The 22,809-nt window shown below is 48.9% G+C and overlaps 1 protein-coding gene and 1 non-coding gene across 2 annotated transcripts; one reads left to right on the top strand and one right to left on the bottom strand.

Annotated features, from left to right (window-relative positions):
- Positions 1-4,827: 4,827 nt before the first annotated feature.
- On the top strand, positions 4,828-7,289 carry LOC106561453 (uncharacterized). The gene is made up of 3 exons (XR_014379130.1): positions 4,828-4,916; positions 5,288-5,375; positions 5,598-7,289. It is a non-coding gene; the product is annotated as an uncharacterized LOC106561453 (transcript).
- Positions 6,827-8,011, bottom strand: zgc:162634 (phosphatidylinositol glycan anchor biosynthesis class Y). Its single transcript, NM_001141193.2, is given in 2 exon segments — positions 6,827-7,633; positions 7,812-8,011. A coding segment is annotated over 1 exon segment (213 nt). The 5' UTR covers positions 7,415-7,633; positions 7,812-8,011; the 3' UTR covers positions 6,827-7,201.
- Between the last annotated feature and the right edge of the window lie 14,798 nt (positions 8,012-22,809).

The following is a 22,809-nucleotide window of genomic DNA, read 5'->3' as shown; positions in this document are numbered from 1 at the left end:
CTGAGGATATAGTGTCTGATCGAGGTCCCCAGTTCACTTTGAGAGTCTGGAGGGCGTTCATGGAACGTCTGGGGGTCTCGATCAGCCTCACCTCAGTTTTCCACCCCGAGAGTAATGGGCAGGTGGAAAGAGTGAACCAGGATGTGGGCAGGATTCTGCGGTCCTATTGCCAGGACCGGCCGGGGGAGTGGGCGGCGTTCGTGCCCTGGGCAGAGATGGCGCAGAACTCGCTCCGCCACTCCTCCACTAACCTCTCCCCCTTTTAGTGTGTATTGGGGTACGAGCCGGTTCTGGCACCGTGGCATCAGAGTCAGACCGCAGCTCCTGCGGTGGACGATTGGTTCAGGCGCGCAGAGGAGACATGGAAAGCCACCCATGGTCACCCCCAGCAGGCCGCGCTGCGACAAAAGACCAGCGCGGACCGTCACCGCAGTGAGGCCCCGGTGCAAACCCGGGTCTGGCTCTCGACCCGAAACCTGCCCCTCCGTCTGCACTGCCGGAAGATGGGCCCGTGGTTTGTGGGGCCATTTAAAGTTCTGAGGAGAGTGAACAAGGTATGTTACAGGTTACAGCTTCCCCCCGATTACCATATTAACCCCTTGTTCCATGTGTCTCTCCTCAGGCCGGTGGTGGTTGGTCCGCTCCAGGAGTCTGAGGTGCGGGAGGGTACGGTCCAGAGGAGAGGTGCTGGGTTCCGGTGGCGGATGTGTTGGACCCTGAACTGCTGCGGGAGTTCCATCGCCCTGCATCCGTCTGTTGGTTTCTCCTGCCTAAATAAAGTGTGCGCCTGTTCACAACTCTCTACTCTCCTGCACCTGACTCCGCACACCTTTAACATCCACTGAATTTGAAAAATATCTTCTGGTTCTTTTTTTAAACAAAAATGTGGAGCAAACTCAAGAACCTTAAATGTCTGTTGAATTTTGTTGTATTATAATATAAACTGTATTTTAAATATATGGTTTAATAAAACATCATTAGATTTAAGATTACAAACAAAATAAGTGTAATGGAAGTATGTGTTATTGCACCTGATTTTCTCTCTAACTCCGTCACAGGCACACCAAGTTGTCACCAGAAAGAGGAAATTCCTGAAAAACAACCAAAAGCAGTTACTCCCTGGTAACTATAGGAGAATGTATACATGGAACGCATTTGTATGACTCAAAAAGCGAAATGGTAATTCATGTATTGTATGTTTATTAGTATAGCCTACCTTCAGGATTTGCAGCGCAAGGCAAAAGTATAACAAGTAGAACCTTTCGACGTAAGCACAGTCACTTATATCTGACACTACAGACACCAAATTACTTTTGCTCTAGTTAAGGCTGCACTTTTCCCCCAGAAGTGTCCCATTGGCTTTCTATCCTCCTGGAGCAAAGCACCATGATGGGCTGGACTCTAACTCATGGCAAGCCAGCTTTGACTTTGGTTGATGGTCTGCATTTCCTCACCATCTCGGATCCAGTGCTCTCTAGTCGGCACACGCTTTGAATCATGTAAAGCAGCCCCATGGGTATTTTGTTGTGTACAGAAGCATGTCGATTACCTTACAGATTGGAGTATGCTTGAGGTATCTCATCTTCGTGGCATTAGCTTCTGGTTGGGGGAAAGGTGTCATATCACACACAGACATATAAATGATGGCTTATGATTAACATATACATCTGGATTTTCACTGTAAGGAGAATTCTCAGGCATGTGTTTTCTCATCAATGCTCTTTTGACCAGACCTTTCCCACCAGCTATGTTGATGCAACTTGATTACAATAATAAAGCAAGATGAGATAACAAGTGTCCAAGTTATTTCAGAGCCACTAAACAAATCTTGTATGCCTGACTCATCGACAATGTGTCAGTTGGATGTGACCAATAAATCAATCATACTAGAAAGAAAAACGTTAATATCCAAGACCTTATCTACGAAAGCCATCCAAAATGAAAACAGCAGCATGCTGTGTAGATATCTGAATGACGGCAGAGACTTGCTGTGCTTCAGCAGGATTCACGTTATTCTAAGCACAACATTAGACATTGAACTCTTCCACTTCCTTTGACTCAGACTAGGGTTTGGGTTCAACAACTGAGTGGAAGACGGAATTTGTTAATTTAGAATGTCAGTGCATAACCCTGAAGAAATCTTCTGGGCTGATCCGCACATCTAGGAGGGAATGATGGCATTCTGGTATGATATACACTATTGTGTACTGGAACTATCGAGAACGTCTCAGCCTCTGTGATGCCATTTATCAATGGCTTCATACCGATTAATCACAACTGTGAAGCTGTTTGCCACCCACTTTATTCTCACGTCTAAATGATTGATACTTGTACGACAACAGAAGCGTGTGCCTTTTGAAAGGCTATCCCAGGGAAGCATGTGTGGCTCATGGTTCTGTTGGCATCCAGTCACCGGCTGAGGGCTTTCATGTAAAATGTTACAAAGAGAAAAGGTAGTGGCCGCATCATTACAAGCACCTCCTCAGCAGTCAGTACCTTCACACCTGATATAAGCTCCAAAAAGTTATACGACGCTTCCTTTGTACCCACAGATTTACCATGTCAACACAACAGTATCCCCAGATGTGTTCGCAGAACAAGCCAAGGCAGTCTAGATAAAAACTAAAAACATGAGCACATGAATCGCATAATAGAAAGTTACTATTTTATTTGAATTCATTAGACTCAATGAATGATCTCAAACATTTCTTGTGTGTTTCATCAATCTTGTCTTTCCACAGTGTGAGCCTGTTGTAGTGCGAGTTCGATTTATTTTTACACAGAGACACATGAAGCATCAGGAAGGCTTACTGTATACCATGGATAATTATGTATGTAATGTCCCATACCTTAGTGATCATCGGAAAGTCGACTGACCCATAGACCCAGACAGCGTGGGCGGGTGTAACAACTGAAATGATGGAAGGCATCTGACAATAATGCACCCCTGACCTTCCCTGTAATTCAGGGATCTAGGTAGAGCTGTAGCTTCCGCTGCATATTTCGATGCCACCTCGGAAATGGCTCATGACCACCACAATAAATTGACTGGTTATTACTAAGTACTAAGCAAGTAAGACAAAGAGTATACTCACATTATCATGTGCTATAGCATTAACAAGCTAGCAGATTAGCACTTTCTTTTAATAGCAGGGGCTCGCTTGTTTGGAGTCACCGATATATTGAATTATGTCTTTCCATATTCGCAACCTCTGCTGAGGTAGTGAAAGGTCTGTAGCTATGTGCTTTGTATTTTAACACTTAAGGGGTGATGTTTGCTTCCAAAAATAAGCAAAGCCCATGGTTTTGACACATTCTTCATTATACCTTCACAGATAAAGCGAATCCCTTGGGTGTGTAGAACATTCACAGGCAGAAGTAATGAAGCGCTTGGACAAATGGAGCATCAAGATTGGCAAACAGATGAGAGTCTCGATCTGGAAGTCATCCATACATATGTGCAGTGTCTAAATACTGCATGTTCAATACATCCTGTTCACCAGAGCCGCAGCCACTGTAAATGTGAATAACAAAGTTGTAATGGCCTCAATGTCAGAAAATGAATGCTGTTGACTAAAATAATACATGTCATTTAGCAGACACTTTTATCCAAACAGGACCTCATAGTGTCAGCCGCCCATTCTAGCGTAAAACTGGAGCCTTCGCTGCCTATTAGCTAATCTACACACTCCAATAAACACTTCAACAACTACATTAGTTTCAGATATAAATACTTTCCTTCCATGTTATGTTGCGGGGATGTTCCTATGTGTGACCATTGTGACCAGCTGGTAGAAAGTCACAGCGTAGGCTAAAGTATTGTCAGTGTTCTAATTTGGTTTACCATATAGGTGGCGAGTGTCCTATCACAGAAATGGGAAAGCAGGATATTTGGCAAAAGTTTAAGAATTTCTGCTCCACTGAACTTGCAAAAGATCTCTTGCATCTTCTTTTAAACAAAAATGTCACGCAAACTCAAGAACCTTAAATGTCTGCTGTACTTTGTTGTGTTATAATATAAAATGTATTTTAAATGTATGGTTTAATAAAACATTAGTAGATTTATGATGCAAAACAAAATATTGTAATTCAAGTATATGTTATTGCACCTGATCTGAGACTGTAAAAACTGGTTGAATCAATGTTGTTTCCACGTCATTTCAACAACAATAAATCAATGTGATGATGTTGAATCAATGTGGAAAACTGATTGGATTTTTTTTTAACCTAAATCCAATGATATAGTGAAATGTTTTGTTGATTTCACTTTGAATTCAAGTTAGTTGACAAATGTACATCAAATGTACCTTGAAATGACGTCTGTGCCCAATGGGTGGTGACTCATAAAGGACTGAATGGGTGTAAAAAGGTTACTTCTGTACTCACCACCCTGAAAAACGCTGTGAAGGAAAACTGGAAAATCTGTTGATTGCCTATACAGTAAACACTGACCATGTACATTTTTTGGTGATTTAGGATTTTGATGTTGTATTCACTTATTCTGAAATTGGAATTGAGATCTATATTAATCTTTGGACAAAGAATATTATCTTTACCTTCATACCATGTCAACATCTTGCAAGGTCCAATTGAGATTGCTGATGGTAGTCCTAACAGTCCCAAACACATTTATAGACAGACCCCCTTAAAATTAAACAGTTTGACACTTTACATTAGGCAATATTATTTTTGCATCTTAATATCCTCATTTAGGTTAATTACCTGGTAGACCAACATTATTTGTTGATGCAGGTGAGTGGTGGCAAGATTCGCATACAGTAGGTGTGTCACGAGATCAGCCAGTAGCCTTGTCAAATGAAAGGGCATGCGCGCTAGAAAGATGTGCTCTCTCTGAAGTTGAAGAGGTGGGTGGCGGGAATCTGTCAAGTGTCAGGGCCGGAGAATGACTTGAGAAGGTAATTCATCGCTATATGATTAATATCGTTTCTTAAAACTTTATTTGGTACCAATGTAGATTTTTAAAAATGTTATTTCAGTGTTCCACATCTGACATAATTCCAGAGTATTTGGTGTATGCTAACCTTTTTTTGTTGCGGTCGGTAGGCTAAGGACCAAGGCCTGTAGTTAGCTCAATTTAATGTCGTTGACATTTATATTTCTTACTTTGTATTGGAAGACCACAGCCTGCAATCGCCGATATTTTCTAAATTTAGCCTAGTCAGGCTACTGTAACAAGTTCCATCATTAATACAAAATGTTACATGTCGAGATGATGTGCAATGTATCAAGATGTACGGCATGAGGCTCTTCTATGTGTTTAATACAGCTGTTGGGTTACATGGTTTCAAGAGAGGATACAAGTAACGTTAACAGTTCCCCAACATTGGAGGAACAGAAGGCGTCTTGAATATCTGGTAAGACAATCAATTATAGTATTGCTATAGTCCGAGAGAATTCTCATTTGATAAACAGCCTTAAAGCATATTTTAAAAATCCATTGTGAGGGGCAGCCCCTAGACTGCATACGTGTAAATTAGGCCTATGTAATGTAAATTATTTCATATTTCTATTTTGATGTCAAGAGGCCCGATTATGAATAATTATATATAATAATTTCCACACATTCTCTTTTCTAGATGGAGATGGCTGAAAGAGCAGAGACGGAGTACACAGAATCTGACACATTTTGGGATTCACCCAAGAGAGGAAAAAAAATCAAAAAATCAAAGAAAGACAAATGTCTAAAAAAGGACAAAACCCACAGGACAGAGTTGAAAGAGGCTGGTATTGAAGAGAAAAAGAAAACCAAAAAGGCCAAAGGTAATAGGATGAAGAAAAAGAAGGGAAAAGTAGTCCTGGGATTACAAGATAGCTATTTTCTTTTTAAGGGAAACAGTGCACCAAACTCTCCAATAAAGCCAATTAAGTCTAGGGGAAAGTCCACTGTAAAATTTGCTGTAAAACATTACATTCAGAAACAGGAACCTGTGCCAGTGGTTAGTGACTCAGTGAAGGTACCCAAGAAGAAGGCCCAGAGAAAAAAGAAAGTTGCATTTGATTTATTCCCTGATTACATACGAGCAAAACACCCAGAAGTAGTCAAGTGTTGCACCTCAACAACCAAAGACACTTTTCCCTGGGAAAGCCCCAAGAGTGACAATGAGATCAACTTTTCTGGGACTTATCAGTGGGGAGAGGGGCAAGAAAATGGGACAGAGTATGGAAAGGGACAAACCAACTCTCAAAGTACTGCTGAAGATGCCAACAGTGAGGACCTGTTCATAACTCAGAAGAGATTCAGAGTACTAACATCTTCAGATCACTCCAGCAGTGGAGGCACTGGTGAAGCCAACACCACAAAATTGGCCAGGCATACCAAGTCACTCATAGAGCCAAAAGAGGAGCCACTGCTCTGGAAGTCAACATATGAGACAGCCACTCAAACAGAGAACTTCTTTACCTCAGAGATCTCCACATTCCTCAGGTTTCACCAGTCATGTGGAGCTGCCGAGTGCTCAGAGCAGCCTACTGACCTGAGTTTCCCTAACAGGATGAGGGCAGAGATGGGCATACATCCCCCATCATCTCAAAGAAAGGCCAATGAAGAAGAAACCAGCCTCCCACTTGGCCAGAAGTCAGACACAACGTCAAGTGAGGAGAATGACCCATTCTGGCGGTGCAAGAGTCAAGTTAAGGCAGTTCAGATGAGACTGAATGAATCTTTTTTCTTTAAGATGAAGGGCGATGGACAGTCCCCAAGACCACAATCTCCCTTGATGAAACTTACACAGGCCTGTGGTGGGAAGAAAACAAAAAAGTAACAAGTGAAGTTCAAACCCAAACTTCCACTCAAGAACTAAAGGTTAAAAAAAATAAAAAATACAATTTTATTAGTGATAGTCATTCACAAGGATACATTTGCTTTGTGGTGTTCTTTGTCCCAGGTTTCCAAAATAGGTTCATTTTATAGGTTTATATGTTTTTCAAGTTGAATTAAAAACACATTCAATAAATGTTTTTATTAATGCACATTTTCTGGAAGAAATTGCATGTCACTCATCACATAAAGTTTCTTAATTTATTGTAATTTTCTTCTTACATAATCATTTAGTGGATCATTAGCTGTGGTAGCAATAGCAGCTTCATGTGCAACGCCATCACCACAGTACACATCACTAATTGAAAACCTTTATTATTAGTGACATCATTCAACTGAAACACTATTCATGTAAAGCGTACACTAATTGTGTCTGAATAGCTTGATTCCAATCCACTTCCATAGATGGAAAAACACATAGACTGGGATGGTGACTGGTAACAGAAGACTGTAGAAACACACACTGCTAGTGCTTGTACATCCCTGAGGGAAATTATCATCCACAGTTGCAGAATAGAAAAGTCCAAATAGGGAGACTATAGGAACCAGTACTGTGAGGGTAGAGAGAGATAACATCTTGACTTCTAGCCAACAACTAATTTAAACACTGTTCTGGGTCAAGATCTTCTTGAGTCTTTACTGTTTGTGTTTTATGCCTGCTGTGCTGGTTTCACTGGTGTTTCAGGTTCTTTTTTAATCAATCTTGCATATTGGGAACCATGTTGGGAATCCCATCATATTGGGTATGCGATGCCAAGCTCCTCGTTGATGAGTTCATTGGTATTTACCTCGTACCTGCGTGATAAGACGAAAGTACAACAATTAGGCTAGCTAGCTAAATGTTAGCTGATGCTACCTATACAGCTGAGACAAAAAGTGGTGTTTCTGTCTCAGCTATGCCATAGCAAAACAAGATCGTCGTTGGATTAGGTAAACTAGTATAAATCTGGTAATGTATAATAACATGACTCACCTCAATTGCTTTTGGGATAGTGGCCAAAAAACAAATTCGAGCAAGGAAGTGTCGAAGTCCTTCACAACTCAAATGCCTTACAGATACAGGCAGAGGTCCTACGCCCCGTAAAACAATCACATATTTGACAAACCTTTGAATACTCCGAGTTTCATTAACTCATCTTCTTAAAGAATTCTGAAACATGACCGAAGTAGCCAGCAGATGTGCCTTTTAGGGTGTTGTTGTGTCCCACAATGAACAACAGCTCTAGCTAAGCAGGAAGAACACACGAAATTGTACTGGTGCATCACAAATGCAGTCCCCAGTACCTGATTAACTAGTTCCGTCCTCTAGAAATTCAACTGCACATTTGAGATTTTCAACAGCAAATAGTGAAAATATTAAAAAGCACTTAAAAAATCAGAGCCGGTGTTAAATTGGCAGCTATATGAATATTACAGACGACTGATACAGGCTAATATAAAACATGAGTGTGCAGATTTGACAAGTATTTTACATGCCTGACCACGAGATGGTAGCACACACTCACACAGGTATTTTACTCAAATATAATGGCCGTGTTCGAGAGGATCAAAACCGTAATCTGTCATTGGTAAATCGCCTGCACTGTCGGCGGCAATGTCGTTCAAGCCCAAAGTGTGTGGTTATTTACATCAGCGTTGCCATGTCCTCAGTTTTCCGAAAATTGGTCTACTTTGAAAACAATGTCGTGGGTGAAAATGTATTGTAACGACCCTGGGTTTATAAGCGCGGAAATCGACTCTGCCGCATGAGCATGTTTTTGCGGCACAGTCGATAGCGCACTGGACTTCGGGTAAGAAGGTCGAGGGTTCGAGGCCTGCTCCCTGCTGTTTCATTAGAGTTATTGGTCGCGGATAACGGGTTTTTGTCCAACTTTTAAATTGCACCGCGGCCGCCATGGCATTTCTCTTTCAATTTGTATTTGTGTACTATTACCTGCTGTTGACTATCAGAAAGTTAATCAGGCTGTTGCTGTGTGAGAGAGTGATTAGTGGGGAGGGAGGGGGAGTACTGAGCGGAAGGGTGTGTGTGTGCATGTGTGTGTTGACAGCTGAGTGATAGAGAGCAGAGCAGCGATGCTGTCCTCTCACTCACTAAGCTCCCTGCTGCCTGCAGCGCTCTCTCAACACACACACCTCCGGCCCTCCCCACCACTTGCTCGTTCACTCAGTAACAGCCTGCCCCACTGCCTGATAGTCAGCAGCAGCAGGTAAAGGTGAAATTAATCGATTTTCTTTTCTCAGAGAAATGTCATGGCGGCTTGGTCCAATTTAGAAGTAGCCCAAAAACCCGCAATCCGCGACCAATACATATTCAACCAAGACATCGTTTTCAAAGTAGCCATTTTTTCCCGGACAACTGGGGGCATGGCAATTGATGTGAGATAAACAAACTGACAGCACGAGATGGCTACATACTTCTCCCTCATGTGCCAACTCTTGTTGCTATTTTTTAAGCCTTGTGGCCGGGTTTTGAGTGGTCATTGTGCTAGATTTTTTTTTCATTTTAGTCATTAGCAGACGCTCTTATCCAGAGAGTGACATACAGTTAGGGCATTTATCCCATGATATATCCTTACACATGATATGGAAATGAGTCAAGTAGAGATAATGTTTTATGCACATAAAGTCATTACAGCCTTTATTGTTCAAATGCAGCTTTAATGAAAGTCACATAGGCCTACAGAAAAAGTAAAGGCCAAATATTACATTGAGATGGTTAAAAAACTTGGAAGAAGAAAGTGATGTATTATGGTAGAGTTGCGGATATTGCTCTGAGAGTTTTTAGTGTAAGGCATCCAAGTGTTTTAGGTTCTGTGAGCGCACTGCTAACATAATAGAATGCCTCCAGGCTCTAAACTGCAGCAGTGTAATTAGATTGAAGCCTGTGAGTATCCAGTTCACCGTTACCATCATTACAGACCCTGAGGACAAGCTTCCGCTTCAAGCAGGAACACATAACTTGATGAGGCTGAGGCTCCTCTCTGATTACATTCCATAAAGAAATATCAAACTTTGCTACCCAGTGGAGTCTGATATCCTATTTCTGATTTATACCGTAGACTACAGTTCACTGTGTGCAGATACTGAAGAAAATAATCCATCTCTCAGAACGATTTGATATCTATCACAAACTTCAAGGTTACGCAAGGTTACGCTACCTGCCCAGGGCCACAGCTCTTTAAAAGCATGTTCACAAAAAAACAACAGATAGTGCAATTGTTTTTTACAATAAAGTTCACTTTGCCTCTCACTTCTATCTTTCTAACTGACATTCTTTCATCCAGGCACGTTTCTCCTGCCCAGGCTTTGCTGATGCCTGCCAGCTCTTACAATGCCTGGATAGGTGTTTTACGTATCAGCTAACCACATCATATGCTATAGCAGTCTGTCAATGACACAGTCGATGATGTGACATGCAACCATTGGTTGATGGATGGAACATCTGGGCAGAGAAACACAAACATTGTCTCTTCATGTGACCCTTAAAGCTCATGAGTGACATGATTCATTCAGCTGTACTGAGAAGTACATGCCTCAAAGGGTAGAGGAGGAAATTATAAATATACAGTACCAGTCAAAAGTTTGGACACACCCAGCTTCATGAGGAATGCTTTTCCAACAGTCTTGAAGAAGTTCCCACATATGCTGAGCACTTGTTGGCTGCATCTCAATTGGGTGATTGTTGGGGGATTGTAGAGGCCAGGTCATTAGATGCAGCACTCCATCACTCTCCTTCTTGGTCAAATAGCCCTTATACAGCCTGGAGCCTTTCTATTAACAGGTGTGCCTTGTTAAAAGTCAATTTGTGAAATTCGAGCAAGGGTTGCCTTCCAGAGAGACATCAGAGATTGTAACATTCTCTGTTTCACGGAAACATGGCTCTCTTGGGATATGTTGTCGGAATCGGTTCAGCCACCAGGCTTCTCCATGCATCGCGCCGACAGAGCTAAACACTTCTCTGAAAAGAGAAAGGGTGGGGTGTCACGATTCCTACCGACGGTGGCGCCCCCTCCTGCTCGGGTGGCGCTCGGCGGTCGTCGTCACCGGCCTATTAGCTACCACCGATTCCCTTTTTGTTTTTCCCTTTTTTTATGTTTTCTCACCTGCCCTGAGTTAGGCAATTAAGAGGGCTATTTAGTTCAGCTGGCCCGCACCCTATTGTGCGGGATTGTTTTTCTGTGTGTCGACTGCGTTTGTTCGACTGTGCTTGTCTATTGTATTTTTCCCTGTTGTTGGGAGACCTTTTATTTTTGTACTGGTGGTTCCATTAAAATTACCACACAGTGTTCGCTGCTTCCTGCGCTTCTTTCCGCCACACTACAGACAAGACGTTACAGAATCCCGCACCACCAGAAGGAGCATGGAATCAGCGGGAGCAGCGGGCACTCCACTACCCTCAATGGAGGAACGTGTCCAGCACAATACATCGGTCCTGCATCGCATCGGATCCGCCATGGACCAGATGATGGAGAGGATGGACCGATGGGAGAGGAGTGGTATCCTCTCTCCACCTACACCCCCCCCGATACAACCATCTCCTCCTCCTACGACGTCTGGCTCTGGCGCGCTTCGCCTGGCACTCCCGAGGGAGTACGATGGGACGGCGGCTGGGTGCAAGGGGTTTCTTCTCTAGCTAGAGTTGTACCTGGCCACCGTCAGACCTGCTCCTACAGGAGACGAGGAGCGCTCAAGACTTCGCGCTGGAGTTTAGGACCTTGGCTGCTGGAGCGGGGTGGAATGACAGGGCCCTCATAGACCACTACCGGTGTAGTCTCCGGGCGGACGTCCGCAGGGAGCTGGCCTGTAGGGACACCAATCTATCCCTGGACGAACTCATTGACATGTCCATACGGTTGGACAATTTGCTGGCTGCCCGCGGGTGTTCGGAGAGGGTCCTGCCCGTTCCACCCCCGTGCACCCCCGCCCCTACCCCTATTGAGGTAGGGGGGGCCGTGCCAAGGGGCACCGGAGGAGGTGGCTCCTCCTGCACCAGCTGTGGTCGGAGAGGACACACGGCCGACCGGTGCTGGAGGAGCCAGTCTGGGAGTCGAGAAGGCAGGCAGAACACTTCTCGGTCACCTCAGGTGAGTCAGCACCAGATTCGCCCAGAACCCCCTGTTGGTCATGTGTTTTTGCCTGTTTCATTTTCTAAATTTTTTCCCTCTTCCCAGCATAGGGCGCTAGTCGATTCAGGCGCAGCTGGGAACTTTATGGACCGTGGACTTGCCATTAAGCTGGGCATTCCACGGGTGCCGATAGATTCCCCCTTCCCCGTGCACTCCTTAGATAGCCGACCATTAGGGTCAGGGCTAGTCAGGGAGTCTACGGTGCCGCTGGACATGGTAACGCTGGGGAATCATAAGGAAAGCATTAACTTTTTCCTTATTGATTCACCTGCGTTTCCAGTGGTGCTGGGGGTCCCCTGGCTGGCTGGTCACAATCCCCTCATTTCATGGAAACAGGGGGTTCTCCAGGGGTGGTCGGAGGAGTGTTCAGGGAGGTGTCTAGGAGTTTCCATAGGTGCCACGTCGGTGGAGAGTCCAGACCAGGTGTCCACCGTGCGCATTCCCCCTGAATACGCCGATTTGGCGATCGCTTTTTGTAAAAAGAGAGCGACTAAATTACCACCTCATCGACAAGGGGATTGTGCGATAGATCTCCAGGTTAACGCTGCGCTTCCCAGGAGTCACGTGTACCCCTTGTCACAAGAGGAGACGGCGGCTATGGAGACATACGTCACGGAATCCTTGGGACGGGTACATTCGGCCCTCCATCTCACCCGCTTCCTCGAGTTTCTTTTTTGTGAAGAAAAAGGAGGGAGGTCTGCGTCCGTGCATTGATTATAGAGGTCTAAACGCGATCACGGTGGGGTTTAGTTACCCACTACCTCTTATCGCTACGGCGGTGGAATCATTTCACGGAGCACAGTTCTTCACAAAATTGGATCTCAGGAGCACGTATAACCTGGTGCGTATCAAGAAGGGAGATGAGTGGAAAACCGCCTTTAGTACCACATCAGGCCATTATGAGTACCTCGTCATGCCGTATGGGTTGAAAAATGCTCCAGCCGTCTTTCAATCCTTTGTTGACGAGATTCTCAGGGACCTGCACGGGCAGGGCGTGATTGTCTATATCGATGACATTCTGATATATTCCGCCACCCGCTCCGCGCATGTGTCCCTGGTGCGCAAGGTGCTTGGTAGACTGCTGGAGCATGACCTATACGTTAAGGCTGAGAAGTGTGAGTTTTTCAAACGAGCCGTCTCCTTTCTGGGTTATCGCATTTCCACCACGGGGGTGGTGATGGAGTGTGACCGCGTTAAGGCCGTGCGTAATTGGCCGACTCCAACCACGGTGAAGGAAGTGCAGCGGTTCTTGGGCTTTGCCAACTACTACCGGAGGTTTATCCGGGGGTTTGGCCAGGTAGCGGCTCCCATTACCTCACTGCTGAAGGGGGGGCCGGCGCGTTTGAGATGGTCGACGGAGGCGGACGGAGCCTTCAAGAAGTTGAAGACCCTGTTCACCGACGCGCCCGTGTTGGCGCACCCGGACCCGTCTTTAGCGTTCGTAGTAGAGGTGGACGCATCCGAGGCTGGGGTGGGTGCCGTGCTATCACAGCGCTCGGGTGCGCCACCGAAACTCCGCCCCTGCGCTTTCTTCTCAGGGAAGCTCAGTTCGGCGGAGCGTAACTACGATGTGGGGGACAGGGAGTTGCTAGCGGTAGTCAAAGCCTTGAGGGTGTGGCGACACTGGCTTGAGGGGGCTAAGCACCCCTTTCTCATCTAGACCGACCACCGAAACCTGGAGTACATCCGGGCAGCGAGGAGACTGAATCCACGTCAGGCAAGGTGGGCCATGTTCTTCGCCCGGTTTAGGTTTACCATCTCATATAGACCGGGTTCCCTTAATACTAAAGCCGACGCGCTGTCCCGTCTGTATGACACGGATGACCGCCCCATCGATCCAACTCCCATCATTCCAGCGTCTAGGCTGGTGGCACCAGTGGTGTGGGAGGTGGACGCGGACATCGAGCGGGCACTGGTGTTGGATCCTGCGCCTGCGCAGGTGCCCGTGGGGCGCATGTATGTGCCGCTCGATGTTCGCGATCGGTTGATTCGGTGGGCGCACACGCTACCTGCGGCGGGTCATCCTGGTGTAGAGAGGACAGTGCGGAGTCTAAGGGGGAAGTATTGGTGGCCCACCTTGGCTAAGGACGTGAGGTCATATGTCTCTTCCTGTTCGGTGTGTGCCCAGAGTAAGGCTCCTAGGCATTTACCGAGAGGGAAGTTACAGCCCCTCCCTATTCCGCAACGGCCATGGTCGCACCTGTCTATCGACTTCCTGACAGATCTTCCCCCCTCTCAGGGGAACACTGCGATTCTGGTGGTTGTGGATCGGTTTTCTATGTCCTGCCGTCTCCTCCCCTTGCCCGGTCTCCCTACGGCCCTGCAGACTGCGGAGGCCCTATTTACCCACGTCTTCCGGCACTACGGGGTGCCGGAGGATATTGTCTCTGATCGGGGTTCCCAGTTCACATCCAGGGTCTGGAAGGCGTTTATGGAGCGGCTGGGGGTCTCGGTCAGTTTAACCTCCGGTTATCACCCCGAGAGCAATGGGCAGGCGGAGAGGGTGAACCAGGAGGTGGGCAGGTTCCTGAGGTCGTATTGCCGGGACCGGCCAGGGGAGTGGGCGAGGTATATTCCTTGGGCAGAGTTAGCCCAGAACTCACTTCGCCACTCCTCTACTAACATGTCACCCTTCCAGTGTGTGCTAGGGTACCAGCCGGTCCTGGCCCCATGGCACCAGAGCCAGACCAAGGCTCCTGCGGTGGAGGACTGGGTTCAGCACTCCAAGGAGACCTGGAAAGCAGTACAGGACTCACTGAAGGAGGCCAGTGCTAGGCAGAAAAGGAGTGCTGACCGCCACCGCAGTGAGGCGCCGGTGTTCGCACCGGGTGACAGGGTCTGGCTCTCGACCCGGAACCTGTCTCTCCGCGTGCCCTGCCGGAAGCTGGGGCCGCAGTGTGTGGGGCCCTTCAAAGTCATGAGGAGGATAAACGAGGTGTGTTATCGGTTGCAACTCCCTTCCTATTACCGTATTAACCCCTCGTTTCATGTGTCTCTCCTCAGGCCGGTGGTGGCTGGTCCCCTACAAGAAGATGAGGTGCCGGAGGTCCCTCCACCCCCCTTGGACATCGGGGGGTCCCCGGCGTACAGCGTAAGGGCCATTCTGGACTCGAGACGCCGGGCGGGGGGCCTGCAGTACCTTGTGGACTGGGAGGGGTACGGTCCGGAGGAGAGGTGCTGGGTGCCGGCGGAGGACGTCTTGGACCCATCCATGTTGAAGGAGTTCCACCGCCTCCGTCCGGATCGCCCTGCGCCTCGTCCTCCGTGTCGGCGCGCTGCAGGGGCCGCGCGTCAGGAGGGGGGTACTGTCACGATTCCTACCGACGGCGGCGCCCCCTCCTGCTCGGGTGGCGCTCGGCGGTCGTCGTCACCGGCCTATTAGCTACCACCGATTCCCTTTTTGTTTTTCCCTTTTTTTATGTTTTCTCACCTGCCCTGAGTTAGGCAATTAAGAGGGCTATTTAGTTCAGCTGGCCCGCACCCTATTGTGCGGGATTGTTTTTCTGTGTGTCGACTGCGTTTGTTCGACTGTGCTTGTCTATTGTATTTTTCCCTGTTGTTGGGAGACCTTTTATTTTTGTACTGGTGGTTCCATTAAAATTACCACACAGTGTTCGCTGCTTCCTGCGCTTCTTTCCGCCACACTACAGACAAGACGTTACAGAATCCCGCACCACCAGAAGGAGCATGGAATCAGCGGGAGCAGCGGGCACTCCACTACCCTCAATGGAGGAACGTGTCCAGCACAATACATCGGTCCTGCATCGCATCGGATCCGCCATGGACCAGATGATGGAGAGGATGGACCGATGGGAGAGGAGTGGTATCCTCTCTCCACCTACACCCCCCCCGATACAACCATCTCCTCCTCCTACGACGTCTGGCTCTGGCGCGCTTCGCCTGGCACTCCCGAGGGAGTACGATGGGACGGCGGCTGGGTGCAAGGGGTTTCTTCTCCAGCTAGAGTTGTACCTGGCCACCGTCAGACCTGCTCCTACAGGAGACGAGGAGCGCTCAAGACTTCGCGCTGGAGTTTAGGACCTTGGCTGCTGGAGCGGGGTGGAATGACAGGGCCCTCATAGACCACTACCGGTGTAGTCTCCGGGCGGACGTCCGCAGGGAGCTGGCCTGTAGGGACACCAATCTATCCCTGGACGAACTCATTGACATGTCCATACGGTTGGACAATTTGCTGGCTGCCCGCGGGTGTTCGGAGAGGGTCCTGCCCGTTCCACCCCCGTGCACCCCCGCCCCTACCCCTATTGAGGTAGGGGGGGCCGTGCCAAGGGGCACCGGAGGAGGTGGCTCCTCCTGCACCAGCTGTGGTCGGAGAGGACACACGGCCGACCGGTGCTGGAGGAGCCAGTCTGGGAGTCGAGAAGGCAGGCAGAACACTTCTCGGTCACCTCAGGTGAGTCAGCACCAGATTCGCCCAGAACCCCCTGTTGGTCATGTGTTTTTGCCTGTTTCATTTTCTAAATTTTTTCCCTCTTCCCAGCATAGGGCGCTAGTCGATTCAGGCGCAGCTGGGAACTTTATGGACCGTGGACTTGCCATTAAGCTGGGCATTCCACGGGTGCCGATAGATTCCCCCTTCCCCGTGCACTCCTTAGATAGCCGACCATTAGGGTCAGGGCTAGTCAGGGAGTCTACGGTGCCGCTGGACATGGTAACGCTGGGGAATCATAAGGAAAGCATTAACTTTTTCCTTATTGATTCACCTGCGTTTCCAGTGGTGCTGGGGGTCCCCTGGCTGGCTGGTCACAATCCCCTCATTTCATGGAAACAGGGGGTTCTCCAGGGGTGGTCGGAGGAGTGTTCAGGGAGGTGTCTAGGAGTTTCCATAGGTGCCACGTCGGTGGAGAGTCCAGACCAGGTGTCCACCGTGCGCATTCCCCCTGAATACGCCGATTTGGCGATCGCTTTTTGTAAAAAGAGAGCGACTAAATTACCACCTCATCGACAAGGGGATTGTGCGATAGATCTCCAGGTTAACGCTGCGCTTCCCAGGAGTCACGTGTACCCCTTGTCACAAGAGGAGACGGCGGCTATGGAGACATACGTCACGGAATCCTTGGGACGGGTACATTCGGCCCTCCATCTCACCCGCTTCCTCGAGTTTCTTTTTTGTGAAGAAAAAGGAGGGAGGTCTGCGTCCGTGCATTGATTATAGAGGTCTAAACGCGATCACGGTGGGGTTTAGTTACCCACTACCTCTTATCGCTACGGCGGTGGAATCATTTCACGGAGCACAGTTCTTCACAAAATTGGATCTCAGGAGCACGTATAACCTGGTGCGTATCAAGAAGGGAGATGAGTGGAAAACCGCCTTTAGTACCACATCAGGCCATTATGAGTACCTCGTCATGCCGTATGGGTTGAAAAATGCTCCAGCCGTCTTTCAATCCTTTGTTGACGAGATTCTCAGGGACCTGCACGGGCAGGGCGTGATTGTCTATATCGATGACATTCTGATATATTCCGCCACCCGCTCCGCGCATGTGTCCCTGGTGCGCAAGGTGCTTGGTAGACTGCTGGAGCATGACCTATACGTTAAGGCTGAGAAGTGTGAGTTTTTCAAACGAGCCGTCTCCTTTCTGGGTTATCGCATTTCCACCACGGGGGTGGTGATGGAGTGTGACCGCGTTAAGGCCGTGCGTAATTGGCCGACTCCAACCACGGTGAAGGAAGTGCAGCGGTTCTTGGGCTTTGCCAACTACTACCGGAGGTTTATCCGGGGGTTTGGCCAGGTAGCGGCTCCCATTACCTCACTGCTGAAGGGGGGGCCGGCGCGTTTGAGATGGTCGACGGAGGCGGACGGAGCCTTCAAGAAGTTGAAGACCCTGTTCACCGACGCGCCCGTGTTGGCGCACCCGGACCCGTCTTTAGCGTTCGTAGTAGAGGTGGACGCATCCGAGGCTGGGGTGGGTGCCGTGCTATCACAGCGCTCGGGTGCGCCACCGAAACTCCGCCCCTGCGCTTTCTTCTCAGGGAAGCTCAGTTCGGCGGAGCGTAACTACGATGTGGGGGACAGGGAGTTGCTAGCGGTAGTCAAAGCCTTGAGGGTGTGGCGACACTGGCTTGAGGGGGCTAAGCACCCCTTTCTCATCTAGACCGACCACCGAAACCTGGAGTACATCCGGGCAGCGAGGAGACTGAATCCACGTCAGGCAAGGTGGGCCATGTTCTTCGCCCGGTTTAGGTTTACCATCTCATATAGACCGGGTTCCCTTAATACTAAAGCCGACGCGCTGTCCCGTCTGTATGACACGGATGACCGCCCCATCGATCCAACTCCCATCATTCCAGCGTCTAGGCTGGTGGCACCAGTGGTGTGGGAGGTGGACGCGGACATCGAGCGGGCACTGGTGTTGGATCCTGCGCCTGCGCAGGTGCCCGTGGGGCGCATGTATGTGCCGCTCGATGTTCGCGATCGGTTGATTCGGTGGGCGCACACGCTACCTGCGGCGGGTCATCCTGGTGTAGAGAGGACAGTGCGGAGTCTAAGGGGGAAGTATTGGTGGCCCACCTTGGCTAAGGACGTGAGGTCATATGTCTCTTCCTGTTCGGTGTGTGCCCAGAGTAAGGCTCCTAGGCATTTACCGAGAGGGAAGTTACAGCCCCTCCCTATTCCGCAACGGCCATGGTCGCACCTGTCTATCGACTTCCTGACAGATCTTCCCCCCTCTCAGGGGAACACTGCGATTCTGGTGGTTGTGGATCGGTTTTCTATGTCCTGCCGTCTCCTCCCCTTGCCCGGTCTCCCTACGGCCCTGCAGACTGCGGAGGCCCTATTTACCCACGTCTTCCGGCACTACGGGGTGCCGGAGGATATTGTCTCTGATCGGGGTTCCCAGTTCACATCCAGGGTCTGGAAGGCGTTTATGGAGCGGCTGGGGGTCTCGGTCAGTTTAACCTCCGGTTATCACCCCGAGAGCAATGGGCAGGCGGAGAGGGTGAACCAGGAGGTGGGCAGGTTCCTGAGGTCGTATTGCCGGGACCGGCCAGGGGAGTGGGCGAGGTATATTCCTTGGGCAGAGTTAGCCCAGAACTCACTTCGCCACTCCTCTACTAACATGTCACCCTTCCAGTGTGTGCTAGGGTACCAGCCGGTCCTGGCCCCATGGCACCAGAGCCAGACCAAGGCTCCTGCGGTGGAGGACTGGGTTCAGCACTCCAAGGAGACCTGGAAAGCAGTACAGGACTCACTGAAGGAGGCCAGTGCTAGGCAGAAAAGGAGTGCTGACCGCCACCGCAGTGAGGCGCCGGTGTTCGCACCGGGTGACAGGGTCTGGCTCTCGACCCGGAACCTGTCTCTCCGCGTGCCCTGCCGGAAGCTGGGGCCGCAGTGTGTGGGGCCCTTCAAAGTCATGAGGAGGATAAACGAGGTGTGTTATCGGTTGCAACTCCCTTCCTATTACCGTATTAACCCCTCGTTTCATGTGTCTCTCCTCAGGCCGGTGGTGGCTGGTCCCCTACAAGAAGATGAGGTGCCGGAGGTCCCTCCACCCCCCTTGGACATCGGGGGGTCCCCGGCGTACAGCGTAAGGGCCATTCTGGACTCGAGACGCCGGGCGGGGGGCCTGCAGTACCTTGTGGACTGGGAGGGGTACGGTCCGGAGGAGAGGTGCTGGGTGCCGGCGGAGGACGTCTTGGACCCATCCATGTTGAAGGAGTTCCACCGCCTCCGTCCGGATCGCCCTGCGCCTCGTCCTCCGTGTCGGCGCGCTGCAGGGGCCGCGCGTCAGGAGGGGGGTACTGTCACGATTCCTACCGACGGCGGCGCCCCCTCCTGCTCGGGTGGCGCTCGGCGGTCGTCGTCACCGGCCTATTAGCTACCACCGATTCCCTTTTTGTTTTTCCCTTTTTTTATGTTTTCTCACCTGCCCTGAGTTAGGCAATTAAGAGGGCTATTTAGTTCAGCTGGCCCGCACCCTATTGTGCGGGATTGTTTTTCTGTGTGTCGACTGCGTTTGTTCGACTGTGCTTGTCTATTGTATTTTTCCCTGTTGTTGGGAGACCTTTTATTTTTGTACTGGTGGTTCCATTAAAATTACCACACAGTGTTCGCTGCTTCCTGCGCTTCTTTCCGCCACACTACAGACAAGACGTTACATGGGGGTCTATGCTTCATGATTATCGACTCATGGTGAAATCATAACAACATACAGGAACTCAAGTTCTTCTGCTCACTCGACCTAGAATTCCTTATAATCAAATGCTGGCCATTTTACCTACCAAGAGAATTCTCGTCAATTATAGTCACAGCTGTGTACATTCCCCCTCAAGCAGACTCCAAGACGGCCATCAAGGAACTTCACTGGACTATATGCAAAGTGGAAACCATATATCCTGAGGCTGCATTTATTGTAGCTGGGGACTTTAACAAAGCAGATTTCCTACCGCGTTATAGACAGAAACTCAAACAGGATGTACCAGTGACGAGAACCATTCAACGCTGGTTTAACCAATCGGAAGCCATGCTTCAAGGTCGTTTTGATCACGCAGACTGGAATATGTTCCGGTCAGCCTCAGAGAACAACATCGACCTATACGCTGACTCGATGAGTGCGTTCATAAAGAAGTGCATTAGAGATGTTGTACCCACTGTGACTATTAAAACCTATCCTAACCAGAAACTGTGGATGGATGGCGGCATTCGCGCAAAACTGAAAGCGCGATCCACCGCATTTAACTATGGAAAGAGGTCTGGGAATATGACTGAATATAAACAGTGTAGTTATTCCCTCTGCAAGGCAATCAAACAAGCGAAACGCCAGTACAGGGACAAGGTGGAGTCACCATTCAACGGCTCAGACACGAGACGTATGTGGCAGGGTCTACAGGAAATCACAGACTACAAAAAGAAAACCAGCCACGTCATGGACACCGACGTGACGCTTCCAGACAAACTAAACACCTTCTTTGCCCGCATTGAGGATAATAGAGAGGCACTGTTGCAGCCCGCTAATAAGGACTGTGCCCCCACCCTCTCTTTCTCTGTGGCTGATGAGAGTAAAACATTTAAATGTGTTAACCCTCGCAAGGCTGCTGGCCCAGACGGCATCCCTAGCCACATCCTCAGAGCATGCGCAGACCAGCTGGCTGCTGTGTTTATGGACATATTCAAATGCTCCCTATCCCAGTCTGTTGTCCCCACATGCTTCAAGATGGCTACCATTGCTCCTGTACCCAAGAAGGCAAAGATAACTGAACTAAATGACTACCGCCCTGTAGCACTCACTTCTGTCATCATGAAGTGCTTTGAGAGACTAGTCAAGGATCATATCACCTCCACCTTACCAGTCAGCCTAGATCCACTTCAATTTGCATACCGCCCCAACAGGTCCACAGACGACGCAATCGTCATCACACTGCACACTGCCCTATCCCATCTGGACAAAAGGAATACCTATGTAAGAATGCTGTTCAGCATTCAACACCATAGTACCCTCGAAGCTCATCATCGAGCTGGAGGTCCTCTGTCTCAACCTTTCCTTGTGCAATTGGGTCCTGGACTTTCTAATGGCACCCCCAGGTGGGGAAGGTAGGAAACAACATCTCCACTTCGCTGACCCTCAACACTGGCGCCCCACAAGGGTGCGTGCTCAGCCCTCTCCTGTACTCCCTGTTCACCCATGACTGCGTGGCCATGCTCACCTCCAACTCAATCATCAAGTTTGCAGACGACACAACAGTAGTGGGCTTGATTACCAACAACAATGAGACAGCCTTACAGGGATGAAGTGAGGGCACTCAGAGTGTGGTGTCAGAAAAACAAACTCTCACTCAACGTCAACAAACCAAAGGAGATGACCGTGGACTTCAGAAAACAGAAGAGGGAGCACCCCCCCATCCACATCGAAGGGACAGCAGTGGAGAAGGTGGAACGTTTTAAGTTCCTCGGCATACACATCACAGACAAACTGAAATGGTCCACCCACACAGACAGTGTGGTGAAGAAGGCGCAACAGCACCTCTTCAACCTCAGGAGGCTGAAGAAATTTGGCTTGTCACCCAAAACCCTGCCAAACTTTTACAGATCCACAATCTAGAGCATCCTGTTGGGCTGTATCACAGCCTGATACAGCAACTGCACCACCCTCAACCGCAAGGCTCTCCAGAGGGTGGTGCGGTCTGCGCAACGCATCACTGGGGGAAAACTACCTGCCCTTCATGACACCTACAGCACCCGATGTCACAGGAAGGCCAAAAAGATCATCAAGGACATCAACCACCCGAACCACTGCCTGTTCACACCGCTACCATCCAGAAGGCGAGGTCAGTACAGGTGCATCAAAGCTGGGACTGAGAGACTGAAAAACAGTTTTTATCTCAAGACCATTAGACTGCTAAACAGCAATCACTAACTCGGAGAGGCTGCTGCCAACATTGAGACCCAATCACTGGCCACTTTAATAAATGGATCACTAGTCACTTTATACAATGTCACTCTAAATAATGCCACTTTAATAATGTTTACATATCTTACATTACTCATATCACATGTATATACTGTATTTTACACCATCTATAGCACCTTGACTATGCCGCTCGGCCATCGCTCATCCATATACTTACATGTACATATTCTCATTCGCCACTTTAGATTTGTGTGTATTAGGTAGTTGTTGGGGTATTGTTAGATTACTTGTTAGATATTACGGCGCTATCGGAACTAGAAGCACAAGCATTTCGCTACACTCGCATTAACATCTGCTAACCATGTGTATGTGACAAATAACATTTGATTTGATTTGAGCCAATCAGTTGCGTTGTGACAAGGTAGGGCTGGTATACAGAAGATAGCCCTATTTGTTAAAAGACCAAGTCCATATTATGGCA

This window comes from Salmo salar, chromosome 10, assembly GCF_965601325.2.
Source record: "Salmo salar chromosome 10, fSalSal1, whole genome shotgun sequence".
NCBI lineage: Eukaryota > Metazoa > Chordata > Actinopteri > Salmoniformes > Salmonidae > Salmo > Salmo salar.
The sequence above is the reverse complement of the archived record's forward strand: the minus strand, read 5'-3'. Positions and strand labels throughout refer to the sequence as shown.